Here is a 23,606-nt window from a genome sequence, read left to right on the forward strand (position 1 = left end):
CAAAATATCCCTTTTCTTATTAAAAATTAAAATAAAGCTTACTGTCTTAACCCTCCGATTTCAGATTACCATAACAAAGCATTTATATTTTATACTTAATATAGTTCACCCTATCCCCCCCCTGTCCAATGTCCTTCTCCGTCTTTCACCGGAACCGCTCCTCAGATTGTCCTCTTTTCTTATACGTCCACAGGACCAGACCAGCCAGACACCGTCCCCAACCATCCTTGCATCGAGCATCAGGATACACTGTTCCTCTCTCGGCTTCTCCCATTCAATGCTGCATTCTTCTATTTGTAAATATCTTAATTTCTTGACCATCGCTCCCGAGCTCACACCTCGGGGGCTGGATATAACATTCCTAGCCGTTCTCGAGCTGCCACCACCGAGAAACGCTCCTTTTTCCGGGGGTCGCCGTGCCAACTCACTCAATTTTTCAAACAACTCCTTCAGCTCTTTGCCCAGACATTCTTCCATAGTATCCAGTATCTGGAAGGTCTCCTCTGTGGGAAATAGATTTTCCTTCAAATCCCCACTCAAAACCTTCAATTTCCGATTAATCAGTTCCAGTTCCAGTATAATAATCCTTTCTTCATCAGTTAGTTCAGAGTCCAAAACAGTTTCAAAAACAAAGCCCAGCATGGTGAGGATGGGCATAGGTATCAAATTTCAGTTTCTATTTCAGTGTTGTTCATCATATAGCAGTACTTTTCCACTTCGGTTCAAAGTTTTCGCGGCCATTTTCTCTGAAACCGGGACGCAAAGACTAAAACTTTCCAAAGGAATATTTTCCATCCTCTTCCTCCCCCAAGGGAGATCTATAAAGTCTCACTCCTCAAAAAGTCTTAACAATATATCCATCCAATAGCAACAGCATCACAATCTGTTATTCTTCTCAGCTCCGAAGAGAGACAGGCAGTCTGCCTTTATCTAAAGCCTCCAGGGTCGTTAAGTCGTTAAGTCTTTAAACTCAGCAGTTAATCCAATTAAGTACTTACGACCTCCAGCTTCTTTTCCTTTCATCTCTTTCAGGTAGAACGTCTCGCTCACCACGGCCAGTTCTCGCCGCTTTTCCGCCCGGTTGGGGCATTTCCCCTAATGGCCCAGCTCCGCATTCCCTTCACCCCCACTCCCCCTTTACAGGGGGAGCGAGGGAAGGGCGCGTAGCTTAGCGGGCCCGCCGGGGAGCCCGAGGCACGGGACGCTCTTCCCGGCCTCACCGGAGCCCCGCGTAGCGGTGGCAGGGCTCCAACCCCCGGGCTGGACTGGGTGGCCTCGCAGCCGAGGCAACCCAGCGACCGCCCGCGATGGCGACCTCGCCGGAAGTTCGGCTTCGAGAACACTGTCCAACCATCTCGCCCTCTGTCGTCCCCTTCTCCTTGTGCCCTCCATCTTTCCCAACATCAGGGTCTTTTCCAGGGAGTCTTCTCTTCTCAGGAGGCGGCCAAAGTACTGGAGCCTCAGCTTCAGGATCTGCCCTTCCGGTGAGCACTCAGGGCTGATTTCAATTTCCCCTTTAGTCCCTCATAAAAAGATAGACACGACACAGTCTTCTATAAAAGTATAAAAGAGTTTACTCACACACATTCTGTTCACAGATGGATCCCAGCAGGCAGACTTAAGTAACAAAGTATATACACCTGGAAACTATCCCATAAGGAGATAGCTCCTTTGTCCTCTCTCGGCTGGAAGCCAAGAGAGCATCTTAGGCTAAACAGATGTTGCTTCTTCGATGAATGAAGTCAGAGAGAGAGATGGATGACCAGTCCTGCTCTTTTGTTACCTGGGCAGGTGAGGTCACGCCCACCTCTAGTCACATGCAGAGGAAGTCTGTCCCAGCCCAGGAGAAACAGGAAGTTCCAACTGACTGATCCAGACACCCCCTTTTATGTCCCCTCTAGGGATGTTGTACTCTACTGCTCTTGTGTTTCACATCCCACAATATGGCCCTCATACATGGCTGTCAACTTTTACCTTTTTTTAAGGGAAATGCCCTTATTCTGAATAGGATTCTCTGTGTGTGTGTGTGTGTGTTTTATTAGTTATATCTTACATCTTACAAATTGTTCCATTTATTACTAACAAATAACAGACACACACAAAAAATTAAAAGGAAGAAAATACATCCATAAAAAGATGATTTATGCCACCACATTCTTAATTTCCAATTACTTAGCTTTCCCAATAGACTTCCGTCTTCCTCAATGAGGGTCTGTCTTATCTTTTTGTTAATCTGCTTCTTTGGTCGTTTCCCCATTTCCTCTGCTATCTATATGCTATACTTACAATCTGTCTTGTAATTTCCGAAAATTAATCAGAGCATGTCCAGGTTTTGACTTGGGGGACAATGTTTTGGTTTTTTTTAAAATATATTCTTTATAAGTTTCCCACTCCTTTTTGAACTTTTGGTTTGGCTGTCTCTTAAACGTCTCCGTCATTTTTGCTAATTCTAGATATTCAAATAGTATATGTCCTGCCATTCCTCTTCTGTTGGTACTGATTCTCCTTTCCGTTTTTTTCAAATGAAAAAAGGAGAATATTCCTATATGCTGCTACAACAGGGGTGGCGGCGTGAGTCATGATGCACGACGGGTGCGTCATGACGCATGGCGCACGGGTGCTACAAAAGGAAAGCAGCCGCTTCTTTGCTATGCTGGCGGCTGCCGGGGTTCGGTGCTGGAGCTCCCCGTGCGTAAGCTTAAGCTGCCCACGCACGAGGTACCAGTAGCGGGGGAAAAGCGGCCAGCGTTCCACGTGCTTATGAGCACGGGCGCCGGCCAAGTCTCACAATCCGAAGGAAGCTGAGTAAGACGGAAAATGACTCCGAAGGTGTGTGAGTTCTTGAATGCCTTCTAACTAAAATGATGCCTCGAAAACTAATGGATGCCTCGAAAACTAATGGATGCCTCGAAAACCAATGGATGCCCTGAATCTGAACCAGGAAAACCAAACCAAGGACGTTATCTAAGTTTTGGTTAAAATAAAAAAAAATCTTTAGACCTTTTCCCCTTTTCCCCAAAGGACGACAGACACCGAGTATATTTTTAGTGGCTTTGGCAAAACCCGCGTAGGCTCGTTTCTTGCCCTAAGCTAAGTTTCCCTGAGCTCTCAGTCCCTGCGCGCCCAATCTTCCGCGATACTAAACTAAATAATACTAAACCGAAATATCTTCCGCAAATCTAGCCCTAGGCTAAACCTAAAAGCCTAACTAAAGCTAAACCGAATATCTTCCGCGAACTAAACCTAACTAAAAGAAAAACCCATCCAACCCATCCAGCCCGCTCCCAAAACCCCTTAAACTAAACTTGACTTCAACTGAACATAAAAGACCCCAAAAGAACAAAATGTAAAGAACGATTGACTAACCCAAACTGAACGTGCCTAAGCGGGGAGCCTCAGCCTTTTATTAGGGAACAGATGTGACATCACGATCAATGCCTCAACCAATAAAACCACTGTTGCTGCCCTCCAAAAAGGCGGGAAGCAGGGTTAACGCTCATTGATAACTTTGAAACATTACCGGGACTATAAATTATAGGCGGATTAATCTTATTGGCAAACCGACTGTTCATTCTTACTTTCACTTTCGCTTTTACGCGTAAGGATACAAAAAGTAGTTCTCAATAACCATTAAAATAAACAATTAACCGCGGATCTTTTAACGCATCCATGCAGTGTATTCCGACAGGCGGCTGCTTTCCTCCCCCCCCCCCTTTTAAGGGCTTTTTTTCGGCGCTCGAAAAAAAGCTTTTTAAGGGCTTTTTTCGCGGGGGTGGGGCGTCACCCCGAGTGTCACCCCCCGGGCGGTACCCGGGGCAGCCTGCCCAACCCCAACCCCTTGCTCCACCCCTGAAGACAGCAGCAGCGAGAACACTGATGGCAAGGGGGGAGGGGATGCCAACTTTCTTGCTTACTTCTGTTAGAAATCATAGAATTATAGAGTTGGAAGGGACCCTGAGGATCATCTAGTCCAACCCCCCTGCAATGCAGGAATATGTAGTTGTCCCATACAAGGATCAATCCTGCAACCTTGGTGTTATCAGCACGACACTCTAACCAGCTGAGCTATTGTTCATGTGCCTTTAACAGAAACTTGATCCTCCAGACACTAACAGGGGACAATGTTTATTTCCATGTGGTGGAAAAGTTCACCTGCTGATTTCTGCACATCCACCTCCGTTAAAGTAAGCAGGCCAGATTATTTTCTTGGACGGTCGGCAATACTAGCCAGGATAAAAAGTTAAAGGTAAACAACCCCTGACAGTTAAGTCCAGTCGCGAACGACTCTGGGGTTGCGGCGTTCATCTCGCTTTACTGGCCGAGGGAGCCGACGTATGTCCACAAATAGTTGTTCCGGGTCATGCTGCCAGCATGACAAAGCCGCTTCAGGTGAACCATAGCAGCGCACGGAAACGCCTTTTACCTTCCCGCCGGAGCGGTACCTATTTATCTACTTGCACTTTGACGTGCTTTCGAACTGCTAGGTTGCCAGGAGCTGGGACCGAGCAACGGGAGCTCACCCCGTCGTGGGGATTTGAACCGCTGACCTTCCGATTGGCAAACCCTAGGCTCAGTGGAGTACGACAAGGCTGTATATTGTCTCCCTGCTTATTTAACTTATATGCAGAATTCATCATGCGAAAGGCTGGACTGGATGAATCCCCAACCGGAATTAAGATTGCCGGAAAAAATATCAACAACCTCAGATATGCTGATGATACTACCTTGATGGCAGAAAGTGAGGAAGAATTAAAGAACCTTTTAATAAGGGTGAAAGAAGAGAGCGCAAAATATGGTCTGAAGCTCAACATCAAAAAAACTAAGATCATGGCCACTGGTCCCATCACCTCCTGGCAAATAGAAGGGGAAGAAATGGAGGCAGTGAGAGATTTCACTTTCTTGGGCTCCATGATCACTGCAGATGGTGACAGCAGTCACAAAATTAGAAGACGCCTGCTTCTTGGGAGGAAAGCAATGACAAACCTAGACAGCGTCTTAAAAAGCAGAGACATCACCTTGCCGACAAAGGTCCGTATAGTTAAAGCTATGGTTTTCCCAGTAGTAATGTACGGAAGTGAGAGCTGGACCATAAAGAAGGCTGACCGCAGAAGAATTGATGCTTTTGAATTATGGTGCTGGAGGAGACTCTTGAGAGTCCCATGGACTGCAAGAAGATCAAACCTATCCATTCTCAAAGAAATCAGCCCTGAGTGCTCACTAGAAGGACAGATCCTGAAGTTGAGGCTCCAGTACTTTGGCCACCTCATGAGAAGAGAAGACTCCCTGGAAAAGACCCTGATGTTGGGAAAGATGGAGGGCACAAGGAGAAGGGGACGACAGAGGACGAGATGGTGGGACAGTGTTCTCGAAGCTACTAACATGAGTTTGGCCAAACTGCGAGAGGCAGTGAAGGATAGGCGTGCCTGGCGTGCTCTGGTCCATGGGGTCACGAAGAGTCGGACACGACTGAACGACTGAACAACCACAACAACAGGCTCAGTGGTTTAGACCACAGCAACACCTGCATCCCTGACTAGCCAGGATACTTGCACTTATATCTGAAACTTGTACTTTAGAATGCAAATCTATGATGATAGCGTACTTGGAATGTTGCGTACAGTTCTGGTTGACTTGCCTCAAAAAAGGATATTGTGTCACTGGAAAAGAGGGTGGAACAGTTACAGCACTCAGGGAGTTTTAGTTTTGGGGGGGGGAGGCAATTAAGGAGGGACGTGATTATGGTGTCTAGGATTGTCCATGGTGTGGAGAAAGGGAACAGAGGAATTCTCCTCTCTCACAAAACTAGAATTCAGGGCCATCCAATGAAGCTGAATGTTGGAAAATTCAGGACGGATAAAAGAAAGTGCCTAGTTAACCTATGGAACTCACTTCCACAGGAGGCAGTGATCGACACCAACTTGGATGGGTTAAAAAGAGCATTGGAACAAGATCATTGGTATAGGATGATTAAGATTTGTAAAGATTAAGATTAGTTGTGAGAAGGAAGGTTTTACAATGTTACAAAGTTACTAAAGAAGATTAGAAATGAATGCAGAAGAGAGGACGTGAGGAAGTCCCAAAATTAATGCTCATGAAGAAGATAAGGATATTTAAATAAGTGTGTGTAAGTTTTTTTTTGGTAGTGTTTTGTAGTTTTTTTGTATTGTTTGTTGTATTTTGTGTGTTTCTATTCTTAAAATTCAATAAAATTTATTGAAGAAAAAAAAGGAGGATTGGAAAATTCATGGAGGAGAAGGCCATAAATGGCTACTGGGCAGGATAGCCGTGTTCAAATATATAAAAGGATGTCATCTAGAGGAGGGTGAAAGGTTGTTTTCTGCTGCTCCAGAGAAGCGGACACACAAAATGATAGGATAGCCATGTTCAAATATATCAAAGGATGTCATATAGAGGAGGGAGAAACGTTGTTTCCTGCTGTTCCAGAGAAGCGGACACGGGGCAATGGATTCAAACTACAAGAAAGAAGATTCCACCTAAACATTAGGAAGAACTTCCTGACAGTGAGAGCTGTTTGGCAGTGGAATTTGCTGCCAAGGAGTGTGGTGGAGTCTCCTTCTTTGGAGGTCTTTAAGCGGAGGCTTGACAGCCATCTGTCAGGAACACTTTGATGGTGTTTCCTGCTTGGCAGGGGGTTGGACTGTGTGGCCCTTGGGGTCTCTTCCAACTCTAGGATTCAACTCAAGGCTAATGAATTTGTCTAACCCTCTTTTAAAGACATCGTTTAAAGGCTAGAGTTCCATATACAGGTAGTTTAACTACGTGCTGCATGGAGAAAGCCTTAAAAAAAAAAAACTCTCCTGAATCCTCTAACATTCAGCTCCACATGCTCTAATGTTGGACTACAATCCTATGCACAAAACTATTGGACTGTGTGGAACTTCCTTCTAAGGACACATGGAAAACATGCATGTTGTTAGTTGTAGAGTCAAATGGCTCATTATTTCATCTCAGGCCTCCTCCACTGATGTGTTTGTTCCCCGCTCATCTTATTTGCCTGCAGAAAGTATTGCACATTACTTAGACTATGCCCAGCCTGTATTGAGCATATGTTCTGATTTGCTTACAGGGTGGTTAAAGGTCATTTTGAAGTGTGATCCTAATACCCCAGAGGACAGGATCACACTTCAAAATGACCTTAACAGATTAGAGAACTGGGCCAAAGCAAACAAGATGAATTTTAACAGGGATAAATGTAAAGTACTACACTTGGGCAAAAAAAATGAAAGGCACAAATACAGGATGGGTGACACCTGGCTTGAGAGCAGTACGTGTGAAAAGGATCTAGGAGTCTTGGTAGACCATAAATTTGACATGAGTCAACAGTGTGATGCAGCAGCTAAAAAAGCCAATGCAATTCTGGGCTGCATCAATAGGAGTATAGCATCTAGATCAAGGGAAGTAATAGTACCACTGTATTCCGCTCTGGTCAGACCTCACCTGGAATACTGTGTCCCGTTCTGGGCACCACAGTTCACGAAGGATACTGACAAGCTGGAACGTGTCCAGAGGAGGGCAACCAAAATGGTCCAAGGCCTGAAAACGATGCCTTATGAGGAACGGCTTAGGGAGCTGGGTATGTTTAGCCTGGAGAAGAGAAGGTTAAGGGGGGATATGATAGCCATGTTCAAATATATAAAAGGATGTCATATAGAGGAGGGTGAAAGGTTCGTTTCTGCTGCTCCAGAGAAGTGGACATGGAGCAATGGATTCAAACTACAAGAAAGAAGATTCCACCTAAACATTAGGAAGAACTTCCTGACAGTGAGAGCTGTTGGACAGTGGAATTTGCTGCCCAGGAGTGTGGTGGAGTCCCCTTCTTTGGAGGTCTTTAAGCGGAGGCTTGACAGCCATCTGTCAGGAATGCTTTGATGGTGTTTCCTGCTTGGCAGGGGGTTGGACTGGATGGCCCTTGGGGTCTCTTCCAACTCTAGGATTCTAGGATTCTAAAGAATGATCATTCATTCTACAATCATCCTGATTTGCTTGCGGTGTGTTTACACATCTTCCCTGTTGAAGGACTGGGCCAGTTATCTGTTGGAGTTCTTTAGTATGCAGAGTAAGCAATGTATGGTTAGTAGCCTTTGTCTGTTGCACACACAGAGAGAGATTTCTTGTGTAAAAAAAATAACAAATTAATTTATTATAGGAAGTACGTTTAACTTGTTATAAATGATATCTAGTTCTAGCCTAAACAGTTAGTCTAGAGAAGGCAAAGGCAATCAGGCCAATGGAACCTTTTGTGTGTTCCTGTCAAATGTATGTATACCTTTAAATCTTATACAGTACACAATAAAGCAGTGTTCCCAAACTTGGGTCTCCAATAGTTTATGGACTACAATTCTCACCGTCCCTGACCACTAGTCCTACTAGCTAGGGATGATGCGAGTTGGTCCAAAAACAGCTGGAGACCCCCTTTAAAAGTTTCTTTCCAAAGTCCCCCTCTTCCCCATAGACCATGTTTGATAAGTTAAACATGGTTTACTTACAAACTCTCCAAAGGTCAGATTCATGTACTTTTCCACACAGCATTCAGAAAAAGTTGCACTGGCAGTAGAACTTAGTTTAGGTACAAAGTGATGAATGTTCTTAATTTATTGGTATAGGAACTGAGGAGTGGCTTGTGAGTGCATGCAGTTGACCTGGAGCAACCACCTCAAACCTCTTCTTCACTGGAGCTGTGATCTAGCTAACCATTGGGGTGGGGAAAAACCTCTCAGGTTTACATATACTAAATCAAATCTGAACTTCTATGGGGCAAGTGGAGATGGCTTGCTTTGAATTGTTGCTGGTTTCCTTCTGGCTTACTACTGCATTTCTGTAAGATTAAGTCTGAAGTGAGGATGTTGCAGCCTTAATTTAGGGAAGACCGCGTCTTATCATTGCAGTTCCTGAATCATAAATTGACCTTAAAAGCAATCTTCCATTTCCATTTGAGGCCTGGTTCCTGCCTACAGGAGTCCGATAACTAGATTTTCCTGGCAAATGCAAGGATTAGCATGCTGATCTTTTCTCGAACAGTTAGGATGCTGTCCAGAAGCTAGTTGTTCTCTGCAAGTCATGTACGAGATAAGAGCTTGTACCAGGGTCAGTGATCGGCTGCACTTGATGCCATGATCCGTAGAAATAAACCATGTAGGAAGTCGAGACTAGCACCTGCCGTTACACCTCTTCCTGAACACCCATTTCCCCCATCAGGGAAATCCAAAACCACACGTTCACAAAATCCTTTCGGGAACTATAGATCTGACTCCCCGGTTTACTCACTTCTTTGCTGTTCCATTGCACAGCCTTCCCCAACCTGATGCCCAGGACCGGTGCTAGGGTTTCTTGCGCCCTAGGCGAGACCACCTTCTGGCGCCACCCGCTGCCCGCCCCCTGCCAAAGCCTGCTTTAGCGGGAGGTGGGGGGTGGTGTAGGGGGCAAGCAGCGCCTCCTCCATTTTTGCACCCTAAGCACTTTCTTGGGTTCACTTTCTTGGGATTTCACTTTCTTGGGTTCCATGATCACTGCAGATGGTGACAGCAGTCACGAAATTAGAAGACGCCTGCTTCTTGGGAGAAAAGCAATGAAAAACCTAGACAGCATCTTAAAAAGCAAAGACATCACCTTGCCGACAAAGGTCCATATAGTTAAAGCTATGGTTTTCCCAGTAGTAATGTACGGAAGTGAGAGCTGGACCATAAAGAAGGCTGATCGCCGAAGAATTGATGCTTTTGAATTATGGTGCTGGAGGAGACTCTTGAGAGTCCCATGGACTGCAAGAAGATCAAACCTATCCATTCTCAAAGAAATCAGCCCTGAGTGCTCACTAGAAGGACAGATCCTGAAGTTGAGGATCCAGTACTTTGGCCACCTCATGAGAAGAGAAGACTCCCTAGAAAAGACCCTGATGTTGGGAAAGATGGAGGGCACAAGGAGAAGGGGACGACAGAGGATGAGATGGTTGGACAGTGTTCTCGAAGCTACTAACATGAGTTTGGCCAAACTGCGAGAGGCAGTGAAGGATAGGCGTGCCTGGCGTGCTCTGGTCCATGGGGTCACAAAGAGGCGGACACGACTGAACGACTGAACAACAACAACAAAGCAATTGCCTAGTTCGCCTTAATGGACGCGCCGGCCCTGCTGATGCCCACATGGTGTTACAAACTACAACTCCCACACAAATGGGAGCATGGCCAAGCTGGTGGCGGGGGGCGGGGGTGTGATTGGAATTGTGGGCCAAGACATCTGGAGGGGAGGATGCCCAGGTGTTGCCAACACAAAAAGGTCTCTGCTGGTTTCTGGAAGGACTGCCTCCCAATCTCTATTTTGCTTGGACTGAATATTCTTAGTTACAGGTGGGTAGCCGTGTGGGTCTGCCATAGTCGAAACAAAATAGAAAATTCTTTCCAATAGCACCTTACAGACCAACTGAGTTTGTTCTTGGTATGAGCTTTCGTGTGCATGCACACTTCTGTTTCAGTGTATCTGAAGAAGTGTGCATGCACACGAAAGCTCATACCAAGAACAAACTCAGTTGGTCTCTAAGGTGCTACTGGAAGGAATTTTCTATTTTGTTTTGAATATTCTTCTTAGTTCATTTCTGTAACTCCTGCCCCTCCTAACAAAGTCCTGCCCCCGCCCAAAAAATAATAACCCTGGCTACGCCCATGGTCCTAGGCATGGGTAGGTAACCTAAGGCCCGGGGGCCAGATCCGGCCCAATCGCCTTCTAAATCCGGCCCACGGAAGGTCCAGGAATCGGCGCATTTTTACATGAGTAGAATGTGTGCTTTTATTTAAAATGCATCTCTGGGTTATTTGTGGGGCATAGGAATTCGTTCATTTGCCTCCCCCCCAAAAAATATAGTCTGGCCCCCCACAAGGTCTGAGCGACAGTGGACCGGCCCCCTGCTGTAAAAGTTTGCTGCCCCTGGTCCTAGGCCTCTGGGGGAACGTGAGGACGTAAGGGTAAGGTCTAAGGTAAAGGGACCCCTGGCCATTAGGTCCAGTTGTGTCCGACTCTGGGGTTGCAGCGCTCATCTCGCTTTATTGGCAGAGGGAGCCGGCATCCAGCTTCCGGGTCATGTGGCCAGCATGACTAAGCCACTTCTGGCGAACCAGAGCAGCACACGGAAACACCTTTACCTTCGCGCCGGAGCGGTACCTATTTATCTACTTGCATTTTGACGTGCTTTTGAACTTCTAGGTTGGCAGGAGCGGGGAGGAGCAACGGGAGCTCACCCCGTCGCAGGGATTGGAACCGCCGACCTTCTGATCAGCAAGCCCTAGGCTCTGTTGTGGTTTAACCCACAGCGCCACCCGCGTCCCGTGTGGAAGGGTGCCGTTGTTCAGAACCTGAAAAGTTGCATGCAGTTAAAGAGGCATATGGTGCTTCTGGGAGGGGGGGGGGGGCGGGTTGTAAAAATAAAATAAAAAGCTGTGTAAGAATCACTGCTTACGAGCGATCGGTAAGAAAGCCATGGTGTGACAAAATAAATAAGCAACGGGACTTCTACAGCAGCAGGCGCTGAGATCTGGGGGGTGGAGGCAGCCCCTCTCTCGCTCTCTCCAGGTTTTTAGGACCCGGGGAAGCCCCCGGGCTCTGCTTCTTCTTGCAGCAACCCTGCGAAGTCTTCCTCTTCGCTTCTCCCTCTGCTTGGCGGCGAGAGAGCGATGCCCAGCCGCGCTCCCGGGAGCAGGTGTGCATGACAAGCCAAGTGTGTGTGTGACAGAGGCAGGCCGGCCACCGGGAGGGTTGGGGGAGCGCTCTCTCTATCTCTCTATCTCTCTCTTTCTCTCTGTCTCTCGCTTGCAAAAGTCTCCCGGCTCCAGCAGCGGCCGCGCTCTTCCCTCAGCCGGCTTCTGCAAGCCCGGCGGGGCAGCAGGATGGTCCTGATCCTGCCGCACATACTCATGGCTGCCCTTCACTTTTTCAGACGGGGCCAGCAGGTCTTCCTGAAGGCGGAGGAGGCGGCGGCCCGAGGCTCGGACACGCTACAGGTAGGTCGCTCTTTTTCGGTTCCCCCTTTTTTTGTGGGGTGGTGGTGTGGTGGTGGTGAGGGGGCGCGCGCCCAGGGTGGTCCCCAACGGCGGTGTCTCTCTCCGCGTGCTTGGGATGTCCGTCCCTTTGCCTGTTCTCGCGGCGCTCTGTACGTGGCACGGTGAACTCTTGATTGCAGTTGAGGAACTCTTGTGGGCGACCGACCAGGTTTGTCTCCCCCGAAAATTAACTTGTTTTATACTCTGTTCTAAGTTCCGTCTTTCGAATGCCACCTCCACTCTTATTATACGCAGCGCTCGCGCGGTTAACTTTGCAAATGACTTCGGGGTGTCTCAAAAGATATTCCAGATCGTAGCACTCTCTGTGGTTCCTGCACTGCAGGCGGTTGGGCTGAATGACCCCTTTTTTTTGGGGGGGGGTGTCTCCCTTCCAACTCTTTGATTCTTCCTAAGTGCAAGCGCAGCGAAGGTCATGCATTGCATAAACAGAAGGCAACTCTTGATCCCATCCCTAATAGACCATTTCGTAGTTTGCTGGGACAAAGTGTGGCGCTTGTTAATGCGGCCCCCCAAGCAGGATTCCTCCAGAAGCACCGCGAAGCTATAACAGTTTTGTTGTCCCGCGCTGGCAAATCAGCCCCCAAAAGATTTGTACTCAACTAAGCATGTGAAAAGACCTAGGATTGCTGGTGCAATCCTATTATTACTAATAAGGTGGAGTTTTGATGATGATGATGATGATGATGATTGTTATTATTCTTATTTATAACCCCCCCCCCCAAAAAAAAAATCTGGCTGGGTTTCCCCAGCCACTTTTGAGTAGGGGGAATGCGCTCTCTTGCTAAGAGTCCTGTTTGTAATTGACCAAAAACATCCCCCCTTCATTCCTTCCTTCCTTCGTTCCTTCCCTCTCTCTGTTGCCTAAAACACCTTTTATTCACACGTTCATTATTATCCTTATGTCTTCTCCTTCCTACTCTCAAGGCCTCCCTCCCTCCCTCCCTCTCCTCTTATTGGACAATCCGAGGGGCTCCGTCTCCTCTGCCTCGCTCTCTCCTCCTCGCCTGATTCTCCTCGGCTTGAGTTCTCGGAGGATGTTGGAGGAGCTCTTTGCGCCCCGGGCTCGCCTCGAGAAACGCCTCCCGTTTCTGCAGGACGACGACCCCCATCATGCATGATGCTACCCCCCCCCCACTCTTTTCGCGGGGCACCACCGAGGCTGCCTGCCAGCCCCACGACCCTCTCGCGGTGGCTCGTCGTGAGGGCCAAGGGGGCGCGTGGCGCGCTCCTGCCAGCCGCAGCCAGAGCGGGTTCGCTGCAATGCAGGCGTCCTCTGCACGGCACAGCTCCTGCGAGCGGAGCAGAGAGGCCCTGGAAGTCTCTGAAAGTTGCTGGCTGCTGTTGGCAAGCAGAGAAGCAGCTTGAGAGCATTGGGTTGGCGGCTGTATCTCCCTCTCCCCTTCTGCAAGCACCCAGAGGACTCTGCAGGGCAGGCCACCTTATTTCTTCCATTTCCAAGCACCTGATCTCTACCCGCCAGCACCCCAAAGCTGTGTGCATGATGGGTGGCAAATCTTTATTATTATTATTATTAATTATAATAATAATTTTGATGTCCCTCCTTTCCTTCTCTAAGGAGCTCAAGGTAGTGTAAGCTGTTCTCTCCCCTCCTCGTTTAGTTCCCACAACGCCCCTGCAAGGTAGGTTAGTCTGAGAGGCAGGGACAGATAGCTCAACTGCTACAGCACGAGACCCCTTAATCTCAGGGTTGTGTGTTCAAGTCCCACGTGGGGCGAAGTACTGCAGGGGGTTGGACTAGATGACCCTTTTGTGTCCCCTCCCAACTCTACAATTCTATGATTCTATCACTGGCCCCCGAGATCACACCCTGGAAACTTCATGGCCAAGCGGGGATTTGAACCCTGGTTTCCCAGGTCATAATCTGACGCTCTAACCATTATGCCACACTGCCTCTCCACGGGCGGCTCTGGGTCTTTTGAAAACCGCAGGCTGGTTCCTGGAGTGAATCGTCGAATTCTATGATTCTGCATTGCTGGTGCGAAACTTTGGCCTTTTTTGAAAGCTGTTGTGCCATGGGCAGGGAGTTGGCTGTTTGGTTGATAGTTAATTCTTACGGATAAGCTAAAAGGTAAAGGGACCCCTGACCATTAGGTCCAGTCGCGGACGACTCTGGGGTTGCGGCGCTCATCTCGCATTACTGGCCGAGGGAGCCGGTGTACAGCTTCCGGGTCATGTGGCCAGCATGAGAAAGCCGTTTCTGGCGAACCAGGGCAGCGCACAGAAATGCCGTTTACCTTCCCGCCGGAGCGGTACCTATTTATCTACTTGCACTTTGACATGCTTTCGAACTGCTAGGTGGGTAGGAGCTGGGACCGAGCAACGGGAGCTCACCCCGTCGCGGGGATTCGAACCGCCAACCTTCTGATCAGCAAGCCCTAGGCTCTGTGGTTTAGACCACAGCGCCACCCTAAAGAGAGAACCCCATGTTGGATAGAGAAACACCACTTTCTATATGATGTGGTTTAATTTTATTAAAGTTTATTCAATATTTTATTGAAGATGGCTTCTGTGCACCAGCTTCTCACGGGACGCTGTGGAAGAAGATTTTGTGTTGATTTTTTCTTGCAGTGTGGCATCACTTGGCGTCTTGATTCCAATGTACTATTTTTTAACGCCATCTCTGTGCTTTGGGGAAGGGAATGGGCTGGCAATAATGTTATTTTATTTTATTTTAGTTCTGTTATATCCAAATATCAATAAAATACAGGTGTGTGTGTTTTTTTAAAAAATGGAATCAGAATTGTACCCTTTGACATGTGGGGTAGTCCATGAAAGTTTATTTTGGGTAGGATTCCAGGCAGAATGCAAAGGCGTTGAGTCTTCAAAAACATCTGCCAGCAGAAGAGTTCTAGGAATTGAAAGCCATGCCTGCTTCTCATAGAATTGTAGAATCATAGAATCATAGAGTTGGAAGAGACCACAAGGGCCATCCAGTCCAACCCCCTGCCAAGCAGGAAACACCATCAAAGCATTCCTGACAGATGGCTGTCAAGCCTCCACTTAAAGACCTCCAAAGATGGAGACTCCACCACACTCCTTGGCAGCAAATTCCACTGCCGAACAGCTCTTACTGTCAGGAAGTTCTTCCTAATGTTTAGGTGGAATCTTCTTTCTTGTAGTTTGAATCCATTGCCCCGTGTCCGCTTCTCTGGAGCAGCAGAAAACAACCTTTCACCCTCCTCTATATGACATCCTTTTATATATTTGAACATGGCTATCATATCCCCCCATAACCTTCTCTTCTCCAAGGTAAACATACCCAGCTCCCTAAGCCATTCCTCATAAGGCATCGTTTCCAGGCCTTTGACCATTTTGGTTGCCCTCCTCTGGACACCTTACAGCTTGTCAGTATCCTTCTTGAACTGTGGTGCCCAGAACTGGACGCAGTATTCCAGGTGAGGTCTGACCAGAGCGGAATACAGTGGTACTATTACTTCCCTTGATCTAGATGCTATACTCCTATTGATGCAGCCCAGAATTGCATTGGCTTTTTTAGCTGCTGCTACAGAGTTGGGAGGGACCTAAAGGCTCGTCTAGTCCACCCCCCTGTGATGCAGACAATTGCAACCAAGATGGCAGGTCCCACTTCTGAGCTTCCCACAGGCATCTGCATGGCCACTGTGAGGACTATTTGGCTGGTCCAGTGTCTCCAGGAAGCCAACAAGCAATAAACAACTCCCAGTCCTTGCCCTCTAACAGGTGGCATTCAGTGAAAGATTGCCCCTGACCCTGGGGGTGAGAGCTGGACCATCAAGAAGGCTGACCGCCAAAGAATTGATGCTTTTGAATTATGGCGCTGGAGGAGACTCTTGAGAGTCCCATGGACTGCAGAAAGATCAAACCTATCCATTCTGAAGGAAATCAGCCCTGGGTGCTAATTGGAAGGACAGATCCTGAAGCTGAGGCTCCAAGACTTTGGCCACCTGATGTTGGGAAAGATGGAAGTCACAAGGAGAAGGGGACGACAGAGGACGAGATGGTGGGAAAGTGTTCTCGAAGCGACTGGCATGAGTCTGACCAAACTGTGGGAGGCAGTGGAAGACAGGAGGGCCTGGCATGGTCTGGTCCATGGGGTCACGAAGAGGCAGACACGACTAAATGCAATGCCAATGCAATTCTGGGCTGCATCAATAGGAGTATAGCATCTAGATCAAGGGAAGTAATAGTACCACTGTATTCCGCTCTGGTCAGACCTCACCTGGAATACTGTGTCCAGTTCTGGGCACCACAGTTCAAGAAGGATACTGACAAGCTGGAACATGTCCAGAAGAGGGCAACCAAAATGGTCAAAGGCCAGGAAACGATGCCTTATGAGGAACGGCTTAGGGAGCTGGGTATGTTTAGCCTGGAGAATAGAAGGTTAAGGGGGGATATGATAGCCATGTTCAAATATATAAAAGGAAGTCACGCAGAGGAGGGAGAAAGGTTGTTTTCTGCTGCTCCAGAGAAGCGGACACGGGACAATGGATTCAAACTACAAGAAAGAAGATTCCACCTAAACATTAGGAAGAACTTCCTGACAGTAAGAGCTGTTTTACAGTGGAATTTGCTGCCAAGGAGTGTGGTGGAGTCTCCTTCTTTGGAGGTCTTTAAGCGGAGGCTTGACAGCCATCTGTCAGGCATGCTTTGATGGTGTTTCCTGCTTGGCAGGGGGTTGGACTGGATGGCCCTTGGGGTCTCTTCCAACTCTAGGATTCTATGAACCTCTGCTCAGGAACTTCGGATGAAGGAGAACCCACCTTCTGAGGGAGTCTGCTACGCTGTCAAACAGCTCTCACCCTCAGAAAGTTCTTCCCAATGTTGAGTCAGAACCTCCTTTCCTGTCATTTGAATTACGGTAACTGGTTCAAATCCTCCCTTCTGGAGTAGCAGAAAACAGGCTTGCTCCATCTTCCATGTGACAGCTCTCACATCTCCTCTCAGCCTCCTCTTTCACAGACTAAATATTCCCAGTTCCCTCCACCATTCCTCTTAAGGCTCGGTTTCCAGACCATTTTCCATCCTGATCTCCCTCCTCAGCACACCTTCCAGCTTGTCAATATTTTTTGAAAACGTTCCGTGCTCATAACCTTTTCCGTGCCGCAGAACTGGGCCTGGACTTTGTGTCCCCTTCACATGGAGCCCTGCGCCTCATCAATTCGTCCAGATGGCAACCGTTTGGCTCGAGGTCTCGAGGATGTTTGCATCAACCTCAAATCATGGGACTTGTCGTCCTCCGCTGGATCATCTCCAAAGAGGAGATAATGATGTTCAGATGCTTTTGAAGGATTATTTTCCAGTGGAACAGACTGGCCTTGATAGCATCTAGGTATACCTTGTCTAGAAGCAGGTGACATTCAGCAATGGCTTTTAAACATTCATTGGAGGTTTGTACCCACCTCTCAATAATAATAATAATAATAATAATAATAATAATAATAATAATAATAATAATAGAATTCTGCAGTCGGAAGGGATCCCGAGGGTCATCTAGTCCAACCCCCTACAATACAGGAATAATAATTATATAATAATAATAATAATAATAATAATAATAATAATAATAACAACAACAACAATAACAACAACAACAGCAACAGCAGCAACAACAACAACAATAAATTGTACACCACCCATCTTACTGGGTTTCCCCAGCCACTCTGGGTGACTTCCAGCATAATATAAAAACACAACTAAACAACAAGCATTCAAAACTCCTCAATACAGGGCTGCCTTCATGTAATAATAATAATAATAATAATAATAATAATAATAATAATAATAATAATAATAATAAATTTATACCCCACCCTCCCCAGCCAGGGCTGGGCACAGGGCGGCTAACACCATATATAAATTAAAATAAAACGCAATAGAGGGGGGGAAAACACAGTTAATTAAAATACAGCTTAAAATACAACTTAAAATGCAGCCTCATTTTAGTAGCAGCCCATAAATCAAGAATATAAAGGGAGGAAACATCGGATATTCACCCGAGCCGGCTATCCATGCTGGTCCTACGTGGGCCAGCAAAAAAGCCAAGGGAAAATTTATATACCAAATCCCATATAAGGGGTCAGAGTGAGTCCAAGCCGAAAGCCAGCAGGGCCCTGGTCTCTTGCGACAGAGCTTTCCACCAAGTTGGGGCCAGTGATAAAAAGGCCCTGGCCCTAGTTGAGAGCAATCTAACCTCCTTGAAGCTTGGGACCTCCAAAATGTTGTTATTTATGGACCTTAAGGTCTTCCGCGGTCCTGTAGCTACAAGGGTCCTGGGCTACATAGGGCTTTAAAGGTAATTGGTTATTTCCTTGACATCTGATGGGAGGGCGTTCCACAGGGCGGGCGCCACCACCGAGAAGGCCCTCCCCCTGCTTCCCTGTAACCTCACTTCTTGCAGGGAGGGAACCGCCAGAAGGCCCTCGGAGCTGGACCTCAGTGTCTGGGCTGAACGATGAGGGTGGAGATGTTCCTTCCGGTATAGGATACTTTAGCTGCGATCCCGTCCTTGCAAGGGGTTGGACTAGATTACTTCTGGGGTCCCTTCCAATTCCATGGTTCTTTGTTCCAGATCGTTATTCATGTATGCATTGCTTATTTTTTCCTCCTAAAGCATCAGAACAGGCTGCAACATGATGGCACAACATTAAGAACAGTTTAAAAGCCTTCTGCGTGCCCCCAAAGTTGCATGACGAAGGTGCCAGGAGGGCGTTCCTAGGCATCTGGTTGGCCCCTGTGAGAACAGGATGCTGGCATTGGCCTGATCCAGCAGCAACCTCTTTTGATGCCCTTATCCTTTCCAGCAAGCCATCCCCGTTGATGGCACAGCATCAGTAACGGAGAGCAATAAAGTCCGCTATCTGTTAGATGAGAATAATTGACTTTGCCCTCGAAGGGTTGCTAAAGACTCCTAAGGCGCGTTGCCAATTAAAAAAAAAAAAAACGGCAAATTGCACCGGCGACATCTTCCTGTTGGCTGTGCCTCTCTGGTTTTATGGCAGACAAATGTTCTGCTCCACAAAAGGAGTGCTATGCACACGAGAGGAGGCGGAGCCAGTCAGCTGAGAAGGTCACATACACACACAAACACCCGTGTGGCTTGTCGGCATCCGAGACGCACAGCATCCCTGGAAGGCTGGTTGTCAAGAATTCCGTTCTATTCTGGCAACAGACACACGCTGCTGTTCTGCTCCTGCCGGGGAGAGTAACTGGAACCTCAGGAAACCAGCAGGGCTGGCAGGCAGGTCGTGGCAGCAGAGAGTGGAGGTGTCCTTGTTTGTTCTGCTTAATGGGATGTGTGGCTATTTTATTGCTCTTGGAGCCGGCCGAGGGGGCACGACTGGCAAGCTTTATCTGTGGAAAGCCAGGCTAAACAGACTCTGTGGAGGTGTCAAGAGGGACTGCCGGGGGAAACCCACTGCTTTCATGCAATATATTCTCACAAGTGGATTTTCCCCGAGCAAACGTGTCTCCTCCAGCACCATAAAACACGAGCAAACGTATTAATCGGTATTTCGTTCAGGATAACATTCAAAGAGCCTCCTGGATCAGGCCAATGGGCGGCATTGATAGATCAGGAGATGGTTCATAGAATCACAGAACTGCAGAGGTGTCAAGAGACCCCAAGGTTCATGTAGTCCAGGGGTCCCCAAACTAAGGTCCAGGGGGCCAGATGAAGTCCAAGCGCCTTCTAAATCCGACCCGCGGACGGTCCGGGAATCAGTGTGTTTTTACATGAGTAGAATGTGTCCTTTTATTTCAAATGCATCTCTGGCTTATTTGTGGGGCCTGCCTGGTGTTTTGACATGAGTAGAATGTGTCCTTTTATTTCAAATGCATCTCTGGGTTATTTGTGGGGCCTGCCTGGTGTTTTTACATGAGTAGAATGTGTCCTTTTATTTAAAATGCATCTCTGGGTTATTTGTGGGGTCTGCCTGGTGTTTTGACATGAGTAGAATGTGTCCTTTTATTTCAAATGCATCTCTGGCTTATTTGTGGGGCCTGCCTGGTGTTTTGACATGAGTAGAATGTGTCCTTTTATTTCAAACGCATCTCTGGGTTATTTGTGGGGCCTGCCTGGTGTTTTTACATGAGTAGAATGTGTCCTTTTATTTAAAATGCCTCTCTGGGTTATTTGTAGGGCCTGCCTGGTGTTTTGACATGAGTAGAATGTGTCCTTTTATTTCAAATGCATCTCTGGGTTATTTGTGGGGCCTGCCTGGTGTTTTGACATGAGTAGAATGTGTCCTTTTATTTCAAATGCATCTCTGGGTTATTTGTAGGGCCTGCCTGGTGTTTTGACATGAGTAGAATGTGTCCTTTTATTTCAAATGCATCTCTGGCTTATTTGTGGGGCCTGCCTGGTATTTTTACATGAGTAGAATGTGTCCTTTTATTTCAAACGCATCTCTGGGTTATTTGTGGGGCCTGCCTGGTGTTTTTACATGAGTAGAATGTGTCCTTTTATTTCAAACGCATCTCTGGGTTATTTGTGGGGCCTGCCTGGTGTTTTGACATGAGTAGAATGTGTGCTTTTATTTAAAATGCATCTCTGGCTTATTTGTGGGGCCTGCCTGGTGTTTTGACATGAGTAGAATGTGTCCTTTTATTTAAAATGCACCTCTGGGTTATTTGTGGGGCCTGCCTGGTGTTTTGACATGAGTAGAACATGTCCTTTTATTTAAAATGCATCTCTGGGTTATTTGTGGGGCCTGCCTGGTGTTTTGACATGAGTAGAATGTGTGCTTTTATTTAAAATGCACCTCTGGCTTATTTGTGGGGCATAGGAATTCGTTCAATTTCCCCCCCCAAAAAAATATAGTCCAGCCCCCCACAAGGTCTGAGGGACAGTGGACCGGCCCCCCCTGCTGATAAAGTTTGCTGACCCCTGATCTAGTCCAACCCCCTGCAATGCACGAAACTCAGATAGGTCCATCTTTTCCAGCATCCTGTTCTCACAGTGGCCAGTCAGATACCTATATGGGAAACTGGCAAGCATGATATGAACACAAGAGCATCTCTCCCCTCTTGTGGTTTCCAGCAACTGGCATTCAGAAATAGCACACCCAATAGCTGTCTCCTCCTCCATGAATTTGTCCAATCCTCTTTTAAATCCATCCATGTTGGTGTCCCTCGTTGCCTCCTGTGGCAGGGAGTTCCATAGTTCATTTATGTGCTGTGCGAAGCACTTCCTTTTCTCTGTCCCAAATCTTTCGATGTTCAGCTTAATCGGAAGGCCGCGAGTTCTAGTGCTACGAAGACAAAGGGAAACCTTTTGCCCTCCCCCTTCTCTCTGCCATGCACAATCTTATAAACTTTTTAAAAAATATATATATAAAATTTATTTGTTTTCCAGGTTTCACTAATTTTGCTGTCATTTTAACATTTCAAAACTTGACTTTCCTTCCCCCTCTTTCTGCAGTTCCTTAAATTTATTTTTTAATATCTCCTGTATATCCAAATTAACTTAATTTGCTCGTTTATTCATCTACTTTAAATATATCCTCTTATAAAACTGCAGGTTATTGCAATAATCCTGCCAATGTTCTTCCGGTAAGTTTCGCCATTTCTGCATATTCCATGAGTTTTCGTATCAATTCTTCCTTTGCTGGGACTTCTGCTTCTTTCCATTTTGGCGTGAGTAACATTCTTGCCACTGTTGTAGCATACACGAATAAGTTTCTGTACAGTTTAGGTAATTCTGTCCCTATAATTCCCCAAAGAAAAGCTTCTTTGTTTTGTTTTGTTTTTTACAAATGTTATTTTAAACATCCTTTTCATTCTACAGTAGTACCTCGGGTTACGTACCTCATTGGTTCCGGGTTGCCGTTCGTAACCAGAAATGTACGTAACCCGAAGCGGATGAAACCCAAGGTACGACTGTATATCATTTCCCAGCAAGCTTTAACCTTACTACTTTTTATCATAAGAACCTTCTTTCTCTTTGCATGTCTAACACATTTCTAACGGGTCGCTTCCTTGCTTTCCTCTAAATTAAAAACTCCCAAATGCTGCAAGTCGTCTTCGCAGGGGAATCGCTCCCTCTCCTCGCTCATCTTGGTTGTGTGGGAATGTTCAGGGATGCAAAAAAGGATATATTGTTTATTATATCCTGTTCCAACTTGGGTTAACAAGTTCAACAATATCAGCAGAGTTTAAAATCCCCTTTTAAACACACACAGTGGATACGTTTGCTCAGGTTTGCTAAAACCTCTATAATAATACTGTCCTGGTATTTCCCTCTTATTCCCCCTTAAAAGATAAGACACGACACAGTCTTCTATAAAGGTGTAAAAAGTTTACTTACAGACATCCTGTTCACAAGAGGATCCCAGAAGGCAGACTTAGCTTAGAAAAAGTTACATACAGTACACTTGGAGACTAAGTTCCTTTGTCCTCTCATGGCTGGAGAGCATCTTTGGCCAAGCAGATGTTGCTTGCTTGAAGAACGAGGTCAAACGAGGAAGACGGCGTCTGGCCCTTTTGCTTTTGTTACCTGCACACAGGTGAGGCCACACCCACCTCCAGTCACATGTAGAGGAAGTCTGTCCCAACCCAGGAGAAACAGGAAGTTCCGACTGGCTGGACCAGACATCCCTTTCTACGTCCACTCTAGGAATGTTGCGTTTGGCTGCTCTGTGATTACATCCCGCAAACTTCTAGGGATTTTGTACTTGTTTGCTCCTGTGTTTCACATCTCAAAGGTTGCTCTTTCCTGAAGCTTGTCCAACTTGATCTCAGCTATGCAGCCAGGAGGCAAAGTTTCCCATGCTTGGTTCTGGTGCTGTTTTGCATCATTCCTCTCCCTCACATATCCAGGGGGTCTTGTGCACACTGGGAGGCAGTGTGGCACTACTCCTGCTGCTTCTAGTTTAGCAGGCAGCAAAAAGCAATGCAGAGAGAGAGGGGGGGAGGGAGGGAGGGAGGGAGAAGTGTCAGATGATATGATGAAATGGCTTTGCACCTACTTTGGGAAGCACTTTGCTAGCAGAGGGGCCTGGGAAGAGCCTTCTGAAAAGCTCACAACCGTGATATTGACGCACTGTTGCACCTGGAGCAAAACAGGCTGGGTTATTGACTTGGACAGGTCTCTGAAAAAGGAGAGGGTGGTAAGGTAGAAGATACATGGCAATGCTGAGGTCCCCATTTTTTGATTTCCTGACGTCCTGGGGTGGTGTCAACAGCAGAATAGGCTCCCTCGGAAGGTGGCGGACTCTTCTTCCTAATGTTTAGGTGGAATCTTCTGTCTTGTAGCTTGAATCCATTGCCCCGTGTCCGCTTCTCTGGAGCAGCAGAAAACAACCTTTCTCCCTCCTCTGGATGACATCCTTTTATATATTTGAACATGGCTATCCTATCCCCCCTTAACCTTCTCTTCTCCAGGCTAAACATACCCAGCTCCCTAAGCCGTTCCTCATAAGGCATCGTTTCCAGGCCTTGGACCTTTCGGTGAACTAGATTTTTGTTGCAGCAAAATTATCTCCACTCATGTGTGCTCCCATGGCAGTGAGTTCTGCAGGCTTGTCCTGCGAAGAAGCATTTCAGACA

General features: G+C 47.0%; 1 protein-coding gene across 1 annotated transcript in view; it reads left to right on the forward strand.

The window, feature by feature from the left end:
* The first annotated feature begins 11,851 nt into the window (after positions 1-11,851).
* PDE2A (phosphodiesterase 2A) overlaps positions 11,852-23,606 on the forward strand; it is a 269,257-nt gene continuing 257,502 nt past the window's right edge. Inside the window, 1 exon segment of the mRNA XM_033145916.1 lies at positions 11,852-12,002. Coding sequence (XP_033001807.1) covers positions 11,889-12,002 — 114 coding nt within the window. The 5' untranslated portion in view covers positions 11,852-11,888.

This window comes from Lacerta agilis, chromosome 4 (genome assembly GCF_009819535.1).
Source record: "Lacerta agilis isolate rLacAgi1 chromosome 4, rLacAgi1.pri, whole genome shotgun sequence".
Lineage (NCBI taxonomy): Eukaryota > Metazoa > Chordata > Lepidosauria > Squamata > Lacertidae > Lacerta > Lacerta agilis.